This window comes from Nannizzia gypsea, genomic scaffold (genome assembly GCF_000150975.2).
Source record: "Nannizzia gypsea CBS 118893 supercont1.9 genomic scaffold, whole genome shotgun sequence".
Taxonomy (NCBI): Eukaryota; Fungi; Ascomycota; class Eurotiomycetes; order Onygenales; family Arthrodermataceae; genus Nannizzia; species Nannizzia gypsea.
Genome location: NW_003345193.1, coordinates 337,951 through 356,116, shown reverse-complemented (window position 1 = coordinate 356,116; position 18,166 = coordinate 337,951). Strand labels below are relative to the sequence as shown.

The following is an 18,166-nucleotide window of genomic DNA, read 5'->3' as shown; positions in this document are numbered from 1 at the left end:
GATAGGGCTAGGCCACAGAAGAATATGAAATAGAGGTATATAAATGAACCAGAAATTGAAATACTGAAGTTATGAGTCTTAAGCCTCTGGTATATCTGTGGGAGTTCGATCTTGAATGAGTATCGACTTCGACTTCATTCGACTCACCCGCAAAAAATAATTTGATATCGGATTATTAGACGCCGACGCCCCGAAAGCTTATTATGTAATATCTGCCAAGGCCTATTAGCATAATGCGTGATTACGTCATTTTCGGTTTCCCCAAACTTTCTTTGTTCAAAAGTCATCGACCAAGGCAAGAAGATGTAAAAAAGGAGGTAGAAGAAGGTCAGGCATCAGGGACTAAAATAGATGGTATTCGAAGGGATTTCGGGACTGTTTGCCTCTTGTGAGATGGTATAAAGATTTCATATTCATACTAGATGGCGTAGATAGACAACTTATGTTAAACCACCAAGATTACAATATGTATATAACTAAAGCAGTACTCCGTACTGGTGTGCAAAACGAACTAGTCAAGTTCTTCTATTCTCCCTTGCTCCAAGGCCGTTCGAACGGGGTTCTCAACATCAACAACCCCTGTAGCACGTAGTCTGTAAAGGCAAGATAGTCAGCAATGTCAGTTTCAGACGCATTCATAGATATTAGGGCTAAAGCCTAAGGAGACATAGGGCTGTACCTCTCAAACAGCACAAAGAGTCTTTCCGCTTCTCGTTCCTTCTCTTCTTCGGTCATCTCGGGTCCATTGTCCACAGGCTCGGCATCAAAACGTTGACCGGTAATTGGATTAATTGCTGAATTAAATTCCTTATTACCCTTGGAGCTGTAGGCCTCCTTCGCGCTTTCTGGGATAGCCATGTCATGAGACATGAGGAAGCCAGCTGCAAAACCGTACCCTACATTTCTCACAAAGTCATTGGCATTGCTTCCCGATAACTCAAACATGAGCGCTGAAATGCCATCCCGTAGGCTGGGTGCTACGGGAGACGTTGAGAGTCGTAGTAAGCGGGAAGATAGGGTATTGGATTGTCCTATAGGTAAATCGTGATCATTATCTTCTGGCAGAAGAAGCCACTCCATGTATTTCCTCGGACCCTCCGGGGCGAAAGAATATATCTTCCTTAGGAGAGTGAGCAGTGGAACAGCAAGAGTCTCTAGATCCGATGGTTTATGCATGGCCACCGCTTGATCAAGGATGTTAATAAGTTTATCCACATTGCAGTTCTGGTCAAACTTTGGAAAGAGCGGGTTGGTGCTGAACGGCTTGCTTTTCTCTGCTGCGAGATCTAAGTTCAGCAATGAGTTGACGAGGTAATTGACTGGCGCTTGTAGCGGTGGAGTTGGTATCTCAATACGACTTAGGACTTTGAGTATGTGGGGTATGGACGGCGAGAATGTCGCAACTTGATGAGGGTAGTAGTTGGTGATGTTAAACATCAGTTTGAGGGTCTCTGAGAGGGCAAGCTCATCGATGGGTGTAAGTTTCTTCTTTTTTCCTTTGGAAAACTGCTTGGAATGTCGATATATGTGCTGTATTGATGTTAGCTGTGGAGAAAGATAAGAAGAGCGCAGTAGCGGGGTCATACGTTATTGATACTCTCTCCCAGAGCGCACTCGCTGAACAACTTGTCAAAATCCAGATCTGAATCGTAAGTCGTTAAGAACAGTAGTCGTGAGCATAAAAATTCATCGTCTGAGTTCTCCTCCTGTCCATACCGCCCAGTTAAACACCGTGATATCGCTTGTAGGTAAACAGAGCACGCACCTTCAACTTCTCTGCTGCTTTTTTCCCATTCCCTAGATCGACAAACCGTTGGCGTGTCGCTTTCTCGAGTAGCAACGCATTTGCTAAACATCGTAGAGCTTCTCGATATATGATTGCATCCGGCTCATCAAACCCGTAGGCAGATAGTGTCGCTATACCCTACAAACATGACATATTAGAGCCATAGCATACGCATCCAGAACCGCCTATTTCCGTACCTCCTTTTCATATATTGGGTCCGCATTCTGCGGCTTTCGGCCATGGACTCGAAGTTTTTGTAGGGACTCAATCAGCTCTACGTAAAACAGTATGTTATTATGACAACCAGCGCATGAAGGGGGCGTTTTGTGGTGGCGCATACGGGACGTCTGGAGGGATCTCTGGTTCAAGTCTGACCGTAGAGTCTTGAGCAGGTGGCTGACTTCGATTAATTTCTCTAATATTTGCGGTATAGGTTAGCGAATGCGCGGTAGATGGGGGCTGCAGCCATACCCTCGCCTTGAAGTTCTAGAGTGTCCATGTTGATTGATCGTGACAAGTGCAAACGGAGGAGTCCCACAGACAGTGGAGAGTCACTTTCGTCCTCTTCTCGCCCAAATATTAGGATATTTCGATATCCGTGTCAGACAGCGCCCCTGGATGGTTCTTAAAGAGTGAAACAGTTACTTGGATGGGACGCTGGTTGCTGGCTAGCTAGTTAAAACAACGAACTAACTAGTTAGCTAGTGCAGGGACGGGTACAAAGGGCGGATGCAGCAGCGGCGGCGGGGCGATTGTTGAACTTCTCAAGGTTCTCTTCTTCTTGTTTACGCTTCAAGAGCCTAGGAGCCTTTTCTAGGGAAAGCAATGAATATTAACTTAAAGGCCACGATTTTGTTCACCTGAGGAATAAAGAAGTTTGTAACTAAATAACTCGTTACCGCGGACCTCGACGCTTGATGGTCTTGCTTAACTCGTCAACTACTTGTTAAGGGGCTGTAACTACTTGTAGGGCAAGCCCGTCCACATCCCCCCCTACATATTCCTACAACCTAATAGAGACTGACCGGCAAATAGTTATGATATACCAGGCGTGAAAATTAACGAAACCTGTTCTTATAGGCTGGAAAATAACATTGCATCATCATGCATCATCATGCATACACCATGTTGGGCCTATCGATACAGAAAGGGGTCGCCCTGGTCGCTAAGAATGGTCCGAGAAGCATCTTCCATCGACTTTCATTGTGCTCGGTCAGTAAAACGCCATAATCACAGTTGCTAGTACGGTCTAGCGGGGCCCGTTTCTTTCTTCAGCGCCATGGTCTTGTTATCCCCACAGCATAACTTCTTTGTTCACGTGTGAAAAGTCAGCAAATTTACATCCAGCTAGTTATATAAAGGGGCGGCTGGCCTGGTGAAGAATTCGTCTATGAAATGAGGCACTGCGAATGGCCTACTGTCATATTGGGAAGACGGCTGGTTCCTGGGTCATCTTCTTCTATGACTACTACTGCAGCCGTGCTTCCGCAAAGGCCGATGCGGTCCTCGTCTTTCACACGGTATGCGCGGCCGGGTTCTGATATTAACCTCTCATCACTGAGCAGGCGGAAAGCACCCTTAAGCAGGAAAATTTTGCAATTCTGGAAATACGGCTTGACGATCCAGATGACAGATGACGGATCATCAGTTTGGGTGTAGCCGTTATAATAGTGAAAGGCTTCTTCATCGTACGCATAGTACTAGCATTCGCAAAGACGAGTTAGGAGGTCAGTATATTCACATAAACCCGATTGTACTCCACGCTACCTCATGCATAACTGCTCTTAGCGCTTTCCGTTTTTTGGAGCAGTCTAACGAGTCCCAGTATACTTTCTTCCTCCGAGACATAATCACATTGACAATAGGCATCTTGCGTATATATGGGTTATACTAAGTATTGAGTGGAGAGAATGGATAACTTGATTTGGGTATCAATGTATCAATGAGGGAATGGAAAGTAAAGATAGCGGTAAAATTCTTTGAAGGTTTTATATATGTCATTGATGGACAGTGAACATGCTTATGTCTACACGAGTATGTTAGCATGGATACACAACCTCCATTGCCTGTGAAGGGTACAGGCTAATAGCCATGAAGGCCTTGTGAAGATACAATACTCGCGGAGTAAAGCGACATAACCTCACTTCTCCTTATTAGCAAAATAACTTTAAAAATTAATTCCCCAAGAAGGAGCCTTGGGTATCTGGAGGACCCGTTGGAAGGATTCGGTATAGTTACGCCAGCATGATCTTTGGTGTAGAATTTGTCATTGTATCGACTTGGAGGTTCAGTGGTCTTGATCCCACGAGCTAAAGGCCTATGATGCCTGGTATCAAATCCGATATACTGAATATGATCAGCGGCCCTACTTTGTACTCTCAATTTTCACGTTCTATGAAGGAAATGCAGCATCCTGGGGGTGATTTGCGGAGTCAGTCTGTCCACCATTGATGCAACGGAGTTGTATCGTTCGGCAGGAGAGAACGTAGAGGTAAAGCTGATCTGGTCTATAATCAGCAGCCTACAAAGCTCTGTCGCACGCTTCAAATTCACAACTGCCGACGGCTTGTATGGTTCTCGAGGCGATGGGATGCAAAGACGGTGGAAGAAAAGAAGTTCATGGACCGAGAGAGACGCAGGTTGTTGTCTTTTCTCTTTTGGCGATGCGACGTCACATGATCCACGAGTGCAAAGATCACGTGTAAACGCTTATGTAATATAAAGTTTTAAGGTTTGCGGAAAGTTTACTTGAAGGATTTATGTGTGGAGCACAAAGTTTGTTATTGGCATTAATTGATTTGCAGCCAGAAGCTCGTGTTTTGGGGTTCGATGGATGAGGAGATGGGAAGATGCAAGGCTGAAACCCAGACAACTCAGGCCTCGGGGGGCTGGGGCTGGGCTGTGGTGATACAGGTGGATTGGATGGGCGGAAGATATTGCTGGTTGAACCCCAGCAAAGGCCGCCTTGACAGATTTTAATCCTGGTGTGCATAGCAAGGGGACCTCTGGCGAATGAGCAGACAGGTATTGTATGCGCGGAGCAGAGTATTTGGAGTCTCGTACTCGAGGCGGTACATGTATCCGGATAAGGGGCCAAACCGAAAAATCACTTCCGGCAGTGGACCAGATTAACAGTTCATCTGACCTATGTAACTACTCCGTACGGGGCGACCTAACAGGCATACACATAATTACAACTAGCGGAGTAATGGGGTTGACATTATGCTTTTGCTAGGGAGGATGTACTCTAGACATATAGATAATGATTAGGGTGAGGAATTAGGGCTAATGTACTTATGTAGTTACATATCGTTGATGCTGAAAATAACCGAGGTCAAAAAAAATACCTAACTACATCCCTGCACCTGCATGATGTAGATCAACTGTTTACAGGCCTGTCTAGGTAGCACTATGCTATTATTGGGCGTTGTCGCACCCACAGAGCTGGATCTCAGCAGTTTGTTATACATACTTAAGGCTCCGTGTCTGCCGGATAAGACACAGCAAGAATATGTTATCGAACAGCTAACCAGTTAACTAGATATCGAGCTATGGCTGGCTTGTTAGAAACATATCCTTCCGCCCATCTTGGGCTAGTGGCCCTATTTCTTGTCGGAGTCCTTTGGATCTGCTTGAAAGCTGCCCCAAAGACCAGGAAAGTGCCATCTTCTGGCTTACCCGTTGTCACGATAAAATCTAATGACATGGAGCCGGGTCTCGCCCAAGGATCTAAGCTGGTACTGACCGCATCATACCCGTTTCACTAGCCCTATACCATGCATAGAGCAAATTATTCTGACAGAAAAATGTACAGTATCCGGACCAGCCTTATGAAATCCGAATGCCGGCAAAACAGATGATAATTCTGCCCCGCAGACAGTTGGATGAGATCAAACGGTTTCCTGAGACCCAGATGAGCTTTAAAGCTCTTGTCAAAGACACAATGGCTGGAGAATATACCCTGATTGCGACTCACGATCATAGCTTGGTGACTGCTCTTCGGCGTGACTTGACTCAAAACTTAGTTCATGTCAATGAGCTGCTGCAAGAAGAAGTGGTCTCAGTCGTTGAGAACAAGCTCAGCTTTTGTGGGAATGGTATGTTGTGCGTCTCTACTGCATTAGCGAGGAAGGTTTTTATAACACTGGGGACCTAGACTATGCGCCGGTGAAACTGTTGCCTACACTGTTTGACATGGTTTCTTCAATGACGAGCCGTGTCTTGGTTGGCTTACCACTTTGCCATAACAAAGAATGGGTAAGGCTTCTCCGTGACGATTCTCTATAAATTGCTGACATCTAGTACGTAACTAGCTACAATGCATATTAAAGTACTCGGAAGATGGTTTCAAGGCTGGTATGATTATGCATATGACACCAACCATAATTCATCCGCTTTTAAACATGTTTCTTCCGCAGATGCGGGCTGTGCGGCGACACTATGCTACTGTTAAAAGGTTGGTGACGGCCTACCTATTGGTACGATATAATATACTTACTGCGGATATAACGAAACAGGTTACTTGGACCAATACTCGAAGAGCGCATAGAAAAGCTCAAAGATCCTGCATACAAGCCTCCAAGGGACCTTATTCAATCTTTCATTGATATCAACGCAGAAAATGGAAAGAATCTAGAATTTCAGGCCAAAAACCAACTAATGGCAGCCTTTACATCAATGCACACAACCTCGATGAACGCCTGTCATGCGTTGTTCGAGCTAGCTGCAGCGCCGGAACACGTCGCTCCCTTGAGAGAAGAGATTGAGAAAGTTCTAGCAGAGGAAGGGTGCATCACCTCTAAAGCTGCTATGATGAAACTCCGCAAACTGGATTCGTTCTTTAGAGAGACTCAACGTTTAAATCCATCATCATTCGGTAATACCCCTTTTTGACTTTCTCAACTTAACTACCTAGACGATGTGGAGATTAACAGCAATCCACACATTAGTTGGCATGGAGCGCAAAGTGTTAGCGACTACAAAACTCTCTGATGGAACAGTTCTACCGGCAGGGTCTATAATTGGGTTCAATTCTTTCCACATAAATTATGACACTCAGTTATGGGAGAATCCCGAGAAATTTGATGGATTTAGGTAAGGGATATGTTCCTGAGTCTCGCTTTACCAATGCTTACAATTTAAAAAACTCTAGATTTGAACGATTGCGTGCTGCTGAAGGAAATGATCATAAGTTCCAGGTATGTATAGATCAGCCTAACCCTCACAAGAATAGAAAACCTAACAATTTCCAGGCTAGTTCCATTGGGCTTGAGAGTATATCATTCGGCTTGGGAACACATGCCTGCCCTGGGAGATTCTTTGCTATCAATGAAACCAAAATTCTCCTTGCCTATCTAATAATGAACTACGATTGGGCATTCCCAGAGGGACAAGGTCGACCAAAAAACATCACGCTTTTTTCTGCACTTATTATCAATCCGGATTCTGAGGTGTTATGCAAGCGAAGACAGTAAAAGGAATGGGACTAGATATTTCTAAGCAAGGGAAATGTAATTCAAGAGTGGAATATTGTGTGTTTTAAGGCACAATAAAATCAATTTCAATACTTGGGAAATTGGTCGTAGATTACGAAATGGTTGATATGTTCGTTTACTAGCTAGGAAGATCATGAATCGTTTTCAACATATGAAAGAGGGCGTGTTCAGTTGGACTCGTAAAGCGATTTCCACTGAGGAGAAATCGAAAGAACCAGAGCCATTCCAGCAGCGGTTATCCCAATTATAGAGACGCCCTTGATCCCTTCATGGTATGCCTCCAGGACCTGTATCAAATTTGCACCTGTATATTCATCACGTAAAGAAGTGATTGGAAACCGAATGGCTGTGACTACCTTGGGATCAGTGCTTGTTGCTGTGAGTTTCCGTAGTATGCCAACGAATGCAACTTGAGATGTCTGATTGAAGAAGAAGCCTCCAATTGATTGCAGAAAGAATGTTGCAGCGATGATTGTCGAGAGATCGTCGATTTTAACCGCGCTCATGTTCACCATAATAGGTAGCTGTTGGGCAGCACCGATTCCAATTCCGGTGATAACTTGGTATGTTGCGTATCTGTACGCTGTCGTTGTGGCGTCCAGGGTGTAGATGAGACCACAGCCGATGATTGTGAAGCTCGCTCCAATGACCAGCATTGGTGTATAATATCTGAATTTGCCCATTAAGTAGCCAGAAAGTATTGAGGAAGATGATACGCCAACCATCAACGGTATCATACGGATCCGTGAATCAGCTACAGATAATTCACTGAGGGACTGCGCATATGTCGGCAAGTTGTATAGCTGGGTAGCAAAAGCTCCTGCGAGAAAGAATGTAAAGGCAGAACATGCAGCCGTATCGCGAGTAGCAAAAAGGCGAAGCCTGATGTTCGCATAATTTCCACTCCACCATTGAGACAGGAAAAAGGTAGCTAAAAGGACCCCAAATGCAAAACGAGTGACAGTAGTGATTGTTCTGCTCCACGAATCCACCCCTTTCCTTGATTGCATAGAAACAACATAGCAGACCATCGAAGGCCATACGGTAACAAACCCTGGAAGGTCGAGCAAGAGTAGCTTTTCTCTCCGTGATGTTGACGGTGGGACAGCCGCTGGAACTATCGCGAAACAAAGCAACAAAGCAATAAAACACAGGCTTCCAATAGCGGTGTTGACATAAAATACCCATCTATAAGACATGGCCCCAAGGAACAGCTTCCCGATGTATGCACCAGCAATATTCGATATGCCAAATGCTGCACCAAGGATACCGATATATAAGGAGCGTTGGCGCTCATTTTTAATGGTGTGCCCGATAATGGTATAAGCACCGGTTATGATCCCACCTCCGGCTATTCCTGAAATTGCGCGGCCAGCAATGAATGTATTTGATTTAGCCGCAGCTCCGCAGATAATCGAACCAAGTCCGAGGATAAGAAGGGAGATGAGAAATGCGGGTTTTAAAGAAAAGCAACGGTAGATTTTCCCCCAGCTGGGTTGAAGGCTGGCAAATGTCAAAACGTAGGCAGAGCTATACCACCCAGCATGCTCACTATCATCGAAGTCGCTTGAAATACGGGGGATGAGTGTGAGAAGAATAGCAGGCTCGAGCAGTGTCAAGAAAACAGAGAAAAATAGAACGGCGATAATCCCAAAGAGCCTCATTCTTTGGCCATTTGTTGACGGCTTCATGGCAATGCTGGTATCTGGGAGCTCTATTGGCCCTTTTGGGGACTTTTTTTCTGGTTCGCACATGGTGTTTGGTAAAAGCTGGAGCCAATTCAATGACGGTATAACCCTGAGGACGGCTCCAGGGAGAAAATTTGGAGATGCGCTGGAAGGAAAGGAAAGAGAAATACGAAAAGAAAGGCCAGCGAGTGTGATAAGATCAGACAAAGCTGGCATTTGTCGCCATCAAAGGCGTTAGATCTACGTGCACAAGATAAGTAAGACAAAGGACTCCCGAAGCGCTGCCAGAACAAAGTTGCCGATCCCGGCATTTGGTCCAATAGCATCTACATATAAATGTCCTGAAGATCCGAATTCATCATCGAAGGCGTTGTTCAGCCTATGTGTTCAATGGAACGTCTCTGAAAACAGGCGTGTTCCTGTTATTCAGAAGGTGATGGGCCTGGGGAGCCCTGCAGCCACAGGCTGCAATCACCCTCTGCAAAGGGTAGTCAGGCTACCAGCAATAATTCCAATGAGTATTAACTAGCCTCTGGTACAGTACTAAGATACTAGATATATGAAATCTAGTATGAGTACCGGTCACGGGCTGTTGAGGTGGTTCATCCGATGGTAGGACGGTGGCTGAATGTTCCCTGGAGATATCCCCCCTGCTTTGATCGATAAGAGGCAATACCTAAGACCAGGCAGCTAGTTCTCTGAAATGCAAGATGGCTTGTCATGACATTGTCATAACCAGGTTATCAGAGTAATGATTCTCAGCTGATGATACTATCTATACCAGGTTGGGATGCGCCAACTCAATTGGCACAAACAGGTGAGCCATCCAGCATAGCCCCCGATTCCACGTTATCTAGCCTCTCATGGCTCTCATCTCTCTCTGTAATGGTGTATTTATGTGATTATTGTAATGGGTACGAGGTAGATGTCCACCAAGGTCCTGTTCGTGGGTGCATTTGGGATCCGGTAAAATTTGAACATGGCTGGCTTTATCCGCTTCGAGGGCGATGGCTGTATCTCAGAGGCTGATCTTCTCCTCACTGGCATAGTTATTCCATTCTCCAGGACGGCCTCCTAAACGCCACTTTAAGCCTGTATCTCCATGGGTGAAGCCTTGCTAGTCACCGGCTTGAAAGTTCTCCCGTAAAGACTCGGTGGCTTCTTCCCTCTTGTTATCTCAAACATCCGACTAGAAAGCGAAGGGTGAGAAGAAAATAGAGTGCAAGGATAGCCAACGTTGGCTGGTATCGAATATATATCGCTCATTGTTGGTTTTTCGGCGTGGTATTGCGGGTGCTGGTGGTCGTATGTTGTTACTGCAAGAGTCGCCTCGACGGGCTAACATTAATAACACTATTATTTAAAACATCGCATACGTCCAACCATCGCCAACTTCAAGCATCAGGCAAGAACGCCGACTCAGCCTCGACCAGACGGCGTTCGCCCGCCTACACGCTTTCTTCGTCCATCTTTGTGAACAAACTCTGCCGCGTCCCTATTCATCTTTTATAAATAGCGCTGGCATCTCCACAGGAACAATAGCAAGCAAGATCCGACTAGTAAAGGACACAAAGAAGCGCGCGCAGTCAAAGCATCTCGAGGAACCAGAAAAGTCATGAAGTCCTCTGTACAGGACATTATACCACGGGAGGACCGGTGTCTAGATCCATATCGAGGCCATGGATAGTGCTCATTTTACGGGTGTTTGCCTGCCTTGCCATGGCTGCTCTTCCTGGGCCTTGTGCCAGAACTTGCTCTACCTCCTGGATTTCGCGGGTTAAGACAACATTCAAATGGGCGACGGCAGACTGTAACTCGATATAAAACTACTATCACTGGCATAGTAAGTTGATATTTCGATGCCTCAAACCTCGGTTCTAGGAAAGCTATCGGCAGATTCGGGGCCCCTCCGTGAGCAGCGGCTGAGGGCGAAGTGGACATCACTCTTCTACTTTACGTCCAAGAGGCATGTTGCTCCGTTGATTCTTGCTCTGGCCTTTAGCATAGCTCGCGGGCTCGCTGTGCCTTTGCTTGCTTGGGTTCTGGGCAGGCTGTTTAACGCCTTTTCAAACTTTGGCTCTCATTCGATCTCTGCCGGCCAGCTGCTATCAATCACCTCCCTTGAATGTACATATATTTTGGCCCTCGGCTCCGGTGTTTGGTTTCTGGACTGGGCATATTTCTCCTTGTGGGTTATCTTCGGTGAGCTGCAGGCAAAAAATGCGCGGAGATGGGCATTCGAAGAATTGCTGCACAAGGAGATGAGGTGGTTTGACGGAGTCACCGATGGCCTCCCTGCTGTTTTACCCCGGATTCAAACGTATGCTTATATCGAAACTTTTTCTGAATGCTAGAAGTGAAGTATTGACGACTTCTGATATAGATACATTCGAGATCTCCAGCTAGCCACTTCCCAGCCTTTGGGGGCCACTCTATACAACCTTACTGCTGCCACTGCCGCCCTGGTCTTAGCGTTATACATGTCATGGAACCTGACACTTGTATGTCTCGCAAGTGTACCGCTCTGTGCTATCATAATTGCATTTTTCTCTTCAAAGGTCCAACCGAAAATCGAAGGGCAACAGGCGGCACTCACCAAGGCCTCGAAAATTTCAACCACCGCCATTTCTTCCATTGGTGTGGTAAAACATTTCAATGGTCAAGATACAGAGGCTGAAAAGTACAAAAATGCAATTGGCATCGCTGCTCATTGGTACTACAAGGAGGCCCTCTACAGTGCTTCGCAAATTGGCCTTATTTCCTTCCTAACGTTTGGAATGTTCGTGCAGGGTTTCTGGTACGGCAGCCATCTTGTAGCGAAAGGTAGTCTTAATGCTGGCGAAGTGTTGACAACTTTCTGGGCCTGTTTACAAGCAACACAGTCCATAGAAGAGATCATCCCGCGACTTATTATCCTTGAAAAGGGACGGACCGCCTCGGCAGCTCTCAGGCATATATTCAATGATGTCTGCCATGCATGTACATCCCAAGAGCTTGGAAGCACTACTATTTCGCCCGTATTCTGTGAAGGTGATATACGATTTTCAGAGGTAAGCTTGATCCTAGATCGCGACCTTTACCTATGTAATCGAGACACTGATAATGCTCATTTTTCCAGGTCACATTCGCATATCCATCTCAACCTGCAAGAAGAGTCTTAGATAATTGCTCCTTTTTCTTCCCAGCGGGTGATACAACTTTCGTTGTTGGCAAGAGTGGTTCAGGGAAAAGCACCATTGGAAATTTGCTTATGAGATTCTATGCACCGATATTTGGTGAAATCCGGATCGATGACAGGCTGATCCAGACTCTGGATATCAGCTGGATCCGCAATAACATTACCCTTGTTCAGCAAGAAAGCATACTTTTTAACGAAACAATGCTGAAAAACATCACGTTCGGCTCACGGAATGCTGAAAATATTACTCCTCGAGATATATTTGCCGCTACAAAACTTGCGGGCCTACAGGACACCATCCTCAGTTTCCCCTTAAGACTTGACACTGTTGTCGGTTCAGGTGGTAGATCGCTAAGCGGAGGACAGCGTCAAAGGATGGCATTGGCTAGAGCGAGGTTGCGGGATACCCCAATATTGATACTTGACGAGTCTACTAGTGCTTTGGATCATTTGAGCAGGATCTCCCTAATGAACGCAATTCGTGCATGGCGACAAGGGAAAACCACCATTATCATTACACACGACCTTTCGCAAATTCGACCTCAGGATTTCGTGTATGTCATCGACCGGGGAAAGATAGCCCATCAAGGATATAGACATGTCCTGGAGAAGGAGGCAGCTGGCGTGTTCGACCTTAATCATCTTGCGACTCTACAGTCAACAACCACTCCAACCACCTCTACTTGGAGCCCAAAATCCCAAGTCCCAACCTCAGATAAAAGGAGAGGATCAAGCTTCAGCAGCATAGAGCGGCCAATAGCGGAACGGCGTTCGTCAACGACTCCCCTTTCTCCGTTCTTCCATCACGATCTTTCTCTCGAGCGAACCTTCTCTGAGGCAGAACAGAACAGCCAGTCAAGGAGAGCCAGTATGGCTGAACGTCTCATTGACCATACCAGCCCCTGGCTCAAAAAATCGCCATTAGATGTACCAAATGACAAAGGGGTCGAAAAAAAATCAGGACAAATGCCGCCACGTACCCCTGACACCAAAACTCGTCCGCCTCTAAAACCAAATAAAGGGTCATTGCAAACAGGTTACTCAATATCGCAGATCCTTTTGACCGTGATACCGTCTTTATCATCCTCCGACAGAATGTCTTTACTCTTCGGCTTTACCGCTGCATTTTTTCATGCTGCGGCAACGCCGTGTTTTTCTTACTTATTCTCGCAACTGTTAACTACTTTCTTCATTGCCGAGAATAGATCCCGACTAGCTATGCAATGGGCGCTTGCGGTGTTGGGTATAGCTTTTGTTAATGGAGTAGCATCTTTCTTCATGCACTATCTCCTGGAATGTTGTGGCCAGGCCTGGGTTGACCAATTCCGCTACAAAGCCATCCGCCGAATCTTACAACAGTGCAAGTCTTGGTTCGAGAAAGACGAGAACAAGCCCTCTAACTTAACTCACTGTTTGGACCGGAACCCAGAGGAAATGAGAAATCTCATTGGGCGATTTGCCTGCTTCATGTTTGTGGCTCTCGTCATGACATTGATCGGGTTCATCTGGGGAGTGGCAGTGTGCTGGAAGCTGGCACTGGTGGGTGCTGCTACGGCACCCCCTTTGTATGGTTTGACGAGGCTATATGAAAAAATTAGCGGGTTCTGGGAGAGCAAGTCGAATGAAGCCAGCGAGATAATGACGGGGATATTCGCTGAGACATTTCTTGATATTCGCACAGTTCGATCACTGACCCTGGAGTCATACTTCCATACCAAGCACCATAAATCTAATAGGAAAGCCTTGACCATCGGTATCAAACGCGGGTGCTATTCTGGGTTGTTTTTTGGATTCTCAGAGTGTTCAATTCTTTTCGTATATGGTAAGACAATGTGCAACATTTTTCCGGCTATTGATATGGTGCTGACGTGGACTGCAGCTCTCATATTCTACTATGGGTCCATCCTTGTATCCAGTTCTCAGTATTCCGCCAAGGATGTTTTGCTGGTCTTCTCAATGCTGCTTTTTAGCATGGCCAATGTGAGAGGAGTTCTCTCCCTAGGTAAGCCATGTTCAGTTTTGACTCCATAGATTGTCGTGCTAATTGGCGCATAGTTCCACAAATCAGTTCATCTAGGGACTCAGCAACTAGGGTATTGCATCTAGCTAACATGCCCGAAGATCAAGTGCATGAAGCTCAAGGAAATCTTCATATTTCTGACCTAACGCCTCTCATTTTCAAAGACGTGGACTTCAGTTATCCAAACAGACCTGGTAAGAAGGTCCTCAAGAACTTTAATCTGAGTATCCCAGAACGTTCTTCGACTGCAATCGTTGGGCCCTCTGGTTCTGGGAAGTCAACAATCGCATCTATACTGCTTGCTCTCTATTCGCCTCCTCCATCGGCGGGTAACAAAGGCAGCATTACCCTCGGTGGTGTGGATATTCGCAACATTCATGTCCCAACTCTCCGGTCGTTGATATCCATTGTCCCACAGGACCCTACGTTGTTCCCAGCCTCTATCAAGGATAACATTACTTATGGCCTACCCGACAAGTCTTCACTGACTGCTTCCGCCAACATTCAAGCCGCAGCCAAGGCAGCCGGAATCCACGACTTCATCTCCTCGTTGCCATCAGGGTACGATACACTTGTTGGAGATGGTGGCGTTGGTGTCTCTGGCGGCCAGGCGCAGAGAATCGTGATTGCCAGGGCACTTGTTCGTAATCCACGAGTCCTTATACTGGACGAAGCAACGTCTAGTCTCGATGTTGAGAGTGCATCCGTGATCAGACAAACGGTAACGAAGCTAATGGCTTCCGGAAGGGGTCTGACGGTGATCATAATTACCCACGCGAAAGATATGATGGAGCTGGCTGATAATGTGGTCGTTGTGGACGATGGGGCTGTAGTTGAAGAAGGATCGTTTTCTGACCTGAGTAGCCGAAGCGGTGGAAAGTTGAGGCGGTTGCTGAGGATGCAGCTGTGAATTGTATATCTTGATACTTTTATAGCGTGGATTATTGCAAGGCTGCGGGTAAGAAGAAGACTAGTTGCCATACGAAGCTCTATCAAATCTACACCTTTGTAAGGAAGGCTATAATGGCTTGAGAGAAGATAATTTAGTTAACTAGTAAGGAATCTAAGTCATAAGAAAGATTATAGATCTAAAAGCACCCACTACCAGTGATAGCTAACAGTAATGAGACGCGGTCAATTGTGGATCTTGATTCAGAATGATGCTATATTCTAAGAATTCATGAGTGGAAAATCCAAGTTTCTCACATTCTCGGATTGAGGTTTGTTTGCCTCCATCCTTCCTCCTTGGGATTAACTATTGTAGTTAGTCAGCGAGAACAGCTAAAGTGAACTGGGCTCTTTCACTCTGTTGCATTTCACTACAAGTTTCGTATCACTATAAAATTGTAAGTGTACGGGCTTGCTGATCTTTATTATAAGCAACTAACAAGATGGATTCCATGGCAAGGCCACAGATACTGTTAGAATACTCCATTTTAGCTACGACTCACATACATTACCCAAGGTATCCTTCGGGCATTAAGTCTTTTTGTTCCTTGTGGCCCAAGAGATACCGCTTCGCTCTGGACAACAGAGAACAATCTCAAACACATCTACCCACTCTACTGCTTACTCGGAAGCTACTATCAAACTCGAATCAATACGTCTGTCCGGGCCCAACTGTTGGTCATGTAATACAAGACAATCCCAAACTTGTCATGTAGTTGGGCAACAGGACACACAGGTGAGCTCTCTCTATCCTGTCCGTTGTCGAAGATTGCTAACGTGGGAAAAAGCTGGGCTGTTTAACTTCGCGTACAAGTCGGTGGCCAATACAATTCCACTATGTCCTATAGAAAGCGTCAAATTCAAAACGGAAACTGCAAGGCCAAACACACAAGGGTAAGTAGAATCTCTGGGTTTCCATGGATAGACTCAGGATACGGGTCAAGAGATCCTCCAAACATGAAGCTAGGAGCTGACTGCTCGGATTCAGAAGCCGGACCATCCATAATTGACGTGAGGATGAGGAAGTAAGATGGCTGACAAAGCACGTGAAATGATATAAATTCTTGACTTATCATTGGTTAGATGTATTAATACGAATATGATGTGACCAATGGTATTACACTATTTCTAGCCAATCAAAAATAGTAAAAATCCCACCGATCGAAGACGAAGACGAAGACAAAAGAAATATGAAAAGTGAAGAAAGCTTGTGGGCAAGATAACCGTCTCTCTTCTCTAGTCATCTCTTCTTCGTTATTGTGTATCTACGAAGCATGGAGTAAGAAAAGGCAGAAAGGGAGATAAGGAAAAGAAATGAAAAGAACACAGACGACAAAGCGCTGAAGTCGACCAAAGCCACCACGCATAGCAGAAACCTTAGAGAAAGCCGATCCCAGACATACTCTTTGATAGAGCGCTACGATAGGCCGAAGTTGACGAGATCTGAGGCCCTTCCAGACTGCTGGACGTGCTGGAGACGGGGCAAGGCGTCCGCAGCCAGGGAACCGGATTCGATGTATCTGATCCGAGGCGGTCATATGGAGGCTCCGGGCGAGAGGGAAGAAGGCAGAGATGCATGCAGCTATGGAGTGGAAAGGGGGAAAGGGAGCGCCACTGGCGTATAAAAGGTTCACAGTTGCCCGGCTTCTGAGAAGTTGGATGCTTTTCTCTCTTGCACTCGATTATTCTGGTCGTTGTTACTTTAACGCTGCGTTGCTCGGTATACTTCATAGATGTTCTATGAAAGTACTGGAAACTTGCTACTTGATCATACACAAACAATACGAAGAGTGAAATGAGAAACAAAAAAAAAAAAGAGAAATACCATCCATCTTCCATCGTTACTATCATAATCATGGGCTGTTGTTGATACCATGCTGTTCCACTGCTCTCAGCAAGCGCAGGGAGATTGTCAACTATTTGACCGATTATTTTGACCCCAAAATCCAACAATGCCATCGCTGAAATAACACCAAGAAAAAAAGAAGAAAAGGAGATGAATAGGATGATTATTCCCCAAAACAAAAGATCCATGGTGCTTGAAATGAAAGGAAGATGATTCTATGCCCAGGTCAAAAATGAAGAGGAATATTGTGGCAGACAGGCAGAAATCCAAGGGAAAAAAAGGGTATATAAACGGTCCCCGAAACACGGAGGGGAAAAAGTGCGGTAGGATATGCTACCCATAACAAGGGAATTGCAAGAGGAGGGCAGACTACTCTGTGTCTGAGAACTTTCTCTTTCCCATTCCCGGCTTTCGGCCGGTGATGACACGGCTGTTTGAAGTGTTAGCGATGGGCCGAGAATGATAGGAGGGAGGGAGCTTGAGAGCTAGGGACATACACTATGTTATACCCGTGGAATGCACGATTGGCAAGGTCCTTTCTCAGGCCGACGAGGAAAAGCTCCATCTCCTCCCTTGACCAGCCGAGAACTTCGACGAGCAGCCCCAAAGCGTAAGGCTGGAGAGCATCCGAGTATTGAACCTGCTGGTACCGACCGGCTAGCTTAAGCTCTGGGTCCTTGGGCCAGGTGTTGATGGGCAGTTTGAACTGTTCCTCCTTGACGTCTACGAAGCCAGCGTCCGTCATCCATCTCTTGACGTTCTCTGGTGCAGTCAGGGTCTGTCCGATGAGGCTGCATGCTTTGATACAGTTGGACTCCCACTGGCGAAGATGACAGTCTTCAGGGATGGAATTGTCGTCGCAAGTTGCATACACGTCGGTCTCTTTAGCCTCCACATACCCACCAGGCATCAAATTGCTGTTTTTCCCATCGCTCGTTAGCCACTTGGATTACGCCAAAACTCAAACTGAGGGCAAAGATTGGTAGCTTGGGCGGGAGCGGCAACGGGAGAGGCGACGGGAGCGGGAAGGCAAATGCCCAAAAAAAAAAAGAAACAAGAGTAGAAATGATGGGAAAGAAAAAGCAAGGAGAGGGCTAGCTAGGTTCGATGGCTTGCAGTGTGTTGACATACTCGTATATTTGCGAGAAGAGACGGCGCCAGTCACGGATGGCACCGTTGAGATTCGGAAGGAATGAGATCGAAAC

General features: G+C 46.0%; 6 protein-coding genes across 6 annotated transcripts in view; 2 read left to right on the top strand and 4 right to left on the bottom strand.

Annotated features, from left to right (window-relative positions):
* Nucleotides 1-511: 511 nt before the first annotated feature.
* MGYG_08366 (hypothetical protein) lies at nucleotides 512-2,285 on the bottom strand (the record flags this gene model as incomplete). The annotated part of the gene is made up of 7 exons (XM_003169414.1): nucleotides 512-593; nucleotides 680-1,530; nucleotides 1,587-1,706; nucleotides 1,766-1,924; nucleotides 1,984-2,060; nucleotides 2,127-2,201; nucleotides 2,258-2,285. The coding sequence occupies 7 exons, from the start codon at nucleotides 2,283-2,285 to the stop codon at nucleotides 512-514; spliced, it is 1,392 nt and encodes a 463-aa protein (XP_003169462.1).
* An 889-nt stretch (nucleotides 2,286-3,174) lies between these two features.
* MGYG_08365 (hypothetical protein) lies at nucleotides 3,175-3,655 on the bottom strand (the record flags this gene model as incomplete). The annotated part of the gene is made up of 2 exons (XM_003169413.1): nucleotides 3,175-3,486; nucleotides 3,617-3,655. 2 exons carry the CDS (start codon nucleotides 3,653-3,655, stop codon nucleotides 3,175-3,177), a joined length of 351 nt encoding a protein of 116 aa, XP_003169461.1.
* Nucleotides 3,656-5,337: 1,682 nt separating this feature from the next.
* Nucleotides 5,338-7,260, top strand: MGYG_08364 (hypothetical protein; the record flags this gene model as incomplete). Its single annotated transcript, XM_003169412.1, has 8 exons — nucleotides 5,338-5,523; nucleotides 5,601-5,883; nucleotides 5,943-6,043; nucleotides 6,100-6,242; nucleotides 6,304-6,662; nucleotides 6,736-6,880; nucleotides 6,939-6,984; nucleotides 7,039-7,260. 8 exons carry the CDS (start codon nucleotides 5,338-5,340, stop codon nucleotides 7,258-7,260), a joined length of 1,485 nt encoding a protein of 494 aa, XP_003169460.1.
* Nucleotides 7,261-7,448: 188 nt separating this feature from the next.
* Nucleotides 7,449-9,035, bottom strand: MGYG_08363 (hypothetical protein; the record flags this gene model as incomplete). Its single annotated transcript, XM_003169411.1, has 1 exon — nucleotides 7,449-9,035. The coding sequence occupies one exon, from the start codon at nucleotides 9,033-9,035 to the stop codon at nucleotides 7,449-7,451; it is 1,587 nt and encodes a 528-aa protein (XP_003169459.1).
* A 1,793-nt stretch (nucleotides 9,036-10,828) lies between these two features.
* Nucleotides 10,829-15,077, top strand: MGYG_08362 (multidrug resistance protein 1; the record flags this gene model as incomplete). The annotated part of the gene is made up of 5 exons (XM_003169410.1): nucleotides 10,829-11,289; nucleotides 11,353-12,019; nucleotides 12,088-13,969; nucleotides 14,027-14,149; nucleotides 14,203-15,077. 5 exons carry the CDS (start codon nucleotides 10,829-10,831, stop codon nucleotides 15,075-15,077), a joined length of 4,008 nt encoding a protein of 1,335 aa, XP_003169458.1.
* A 2,253-nt stretch (nucleotides 15,078-17,330) lies between these two features.
* Nucleotides 17,331-18,166, bottom strand: part of MGYG_08361 (hypothetical protein) — a gene marked incomplete at both ends in the record, with an annotated part of 1,924 nt that continues 1,088 nt past the window's right edge. The window contains 2 exons of the mRNA XM_003169409.1: nucleotides 17,331-17,391; nucleotides 17,459-17,878. Coding sequence (XP_003169457.1) covers nucleotides 17,331-17,391; nucleotides 17,459-17,878 — 481 coding nt within the window. The remainder of the gene's footprint in view (nucleotides 17,392-17,458; nucleotides 17,879-18,166) is intronic.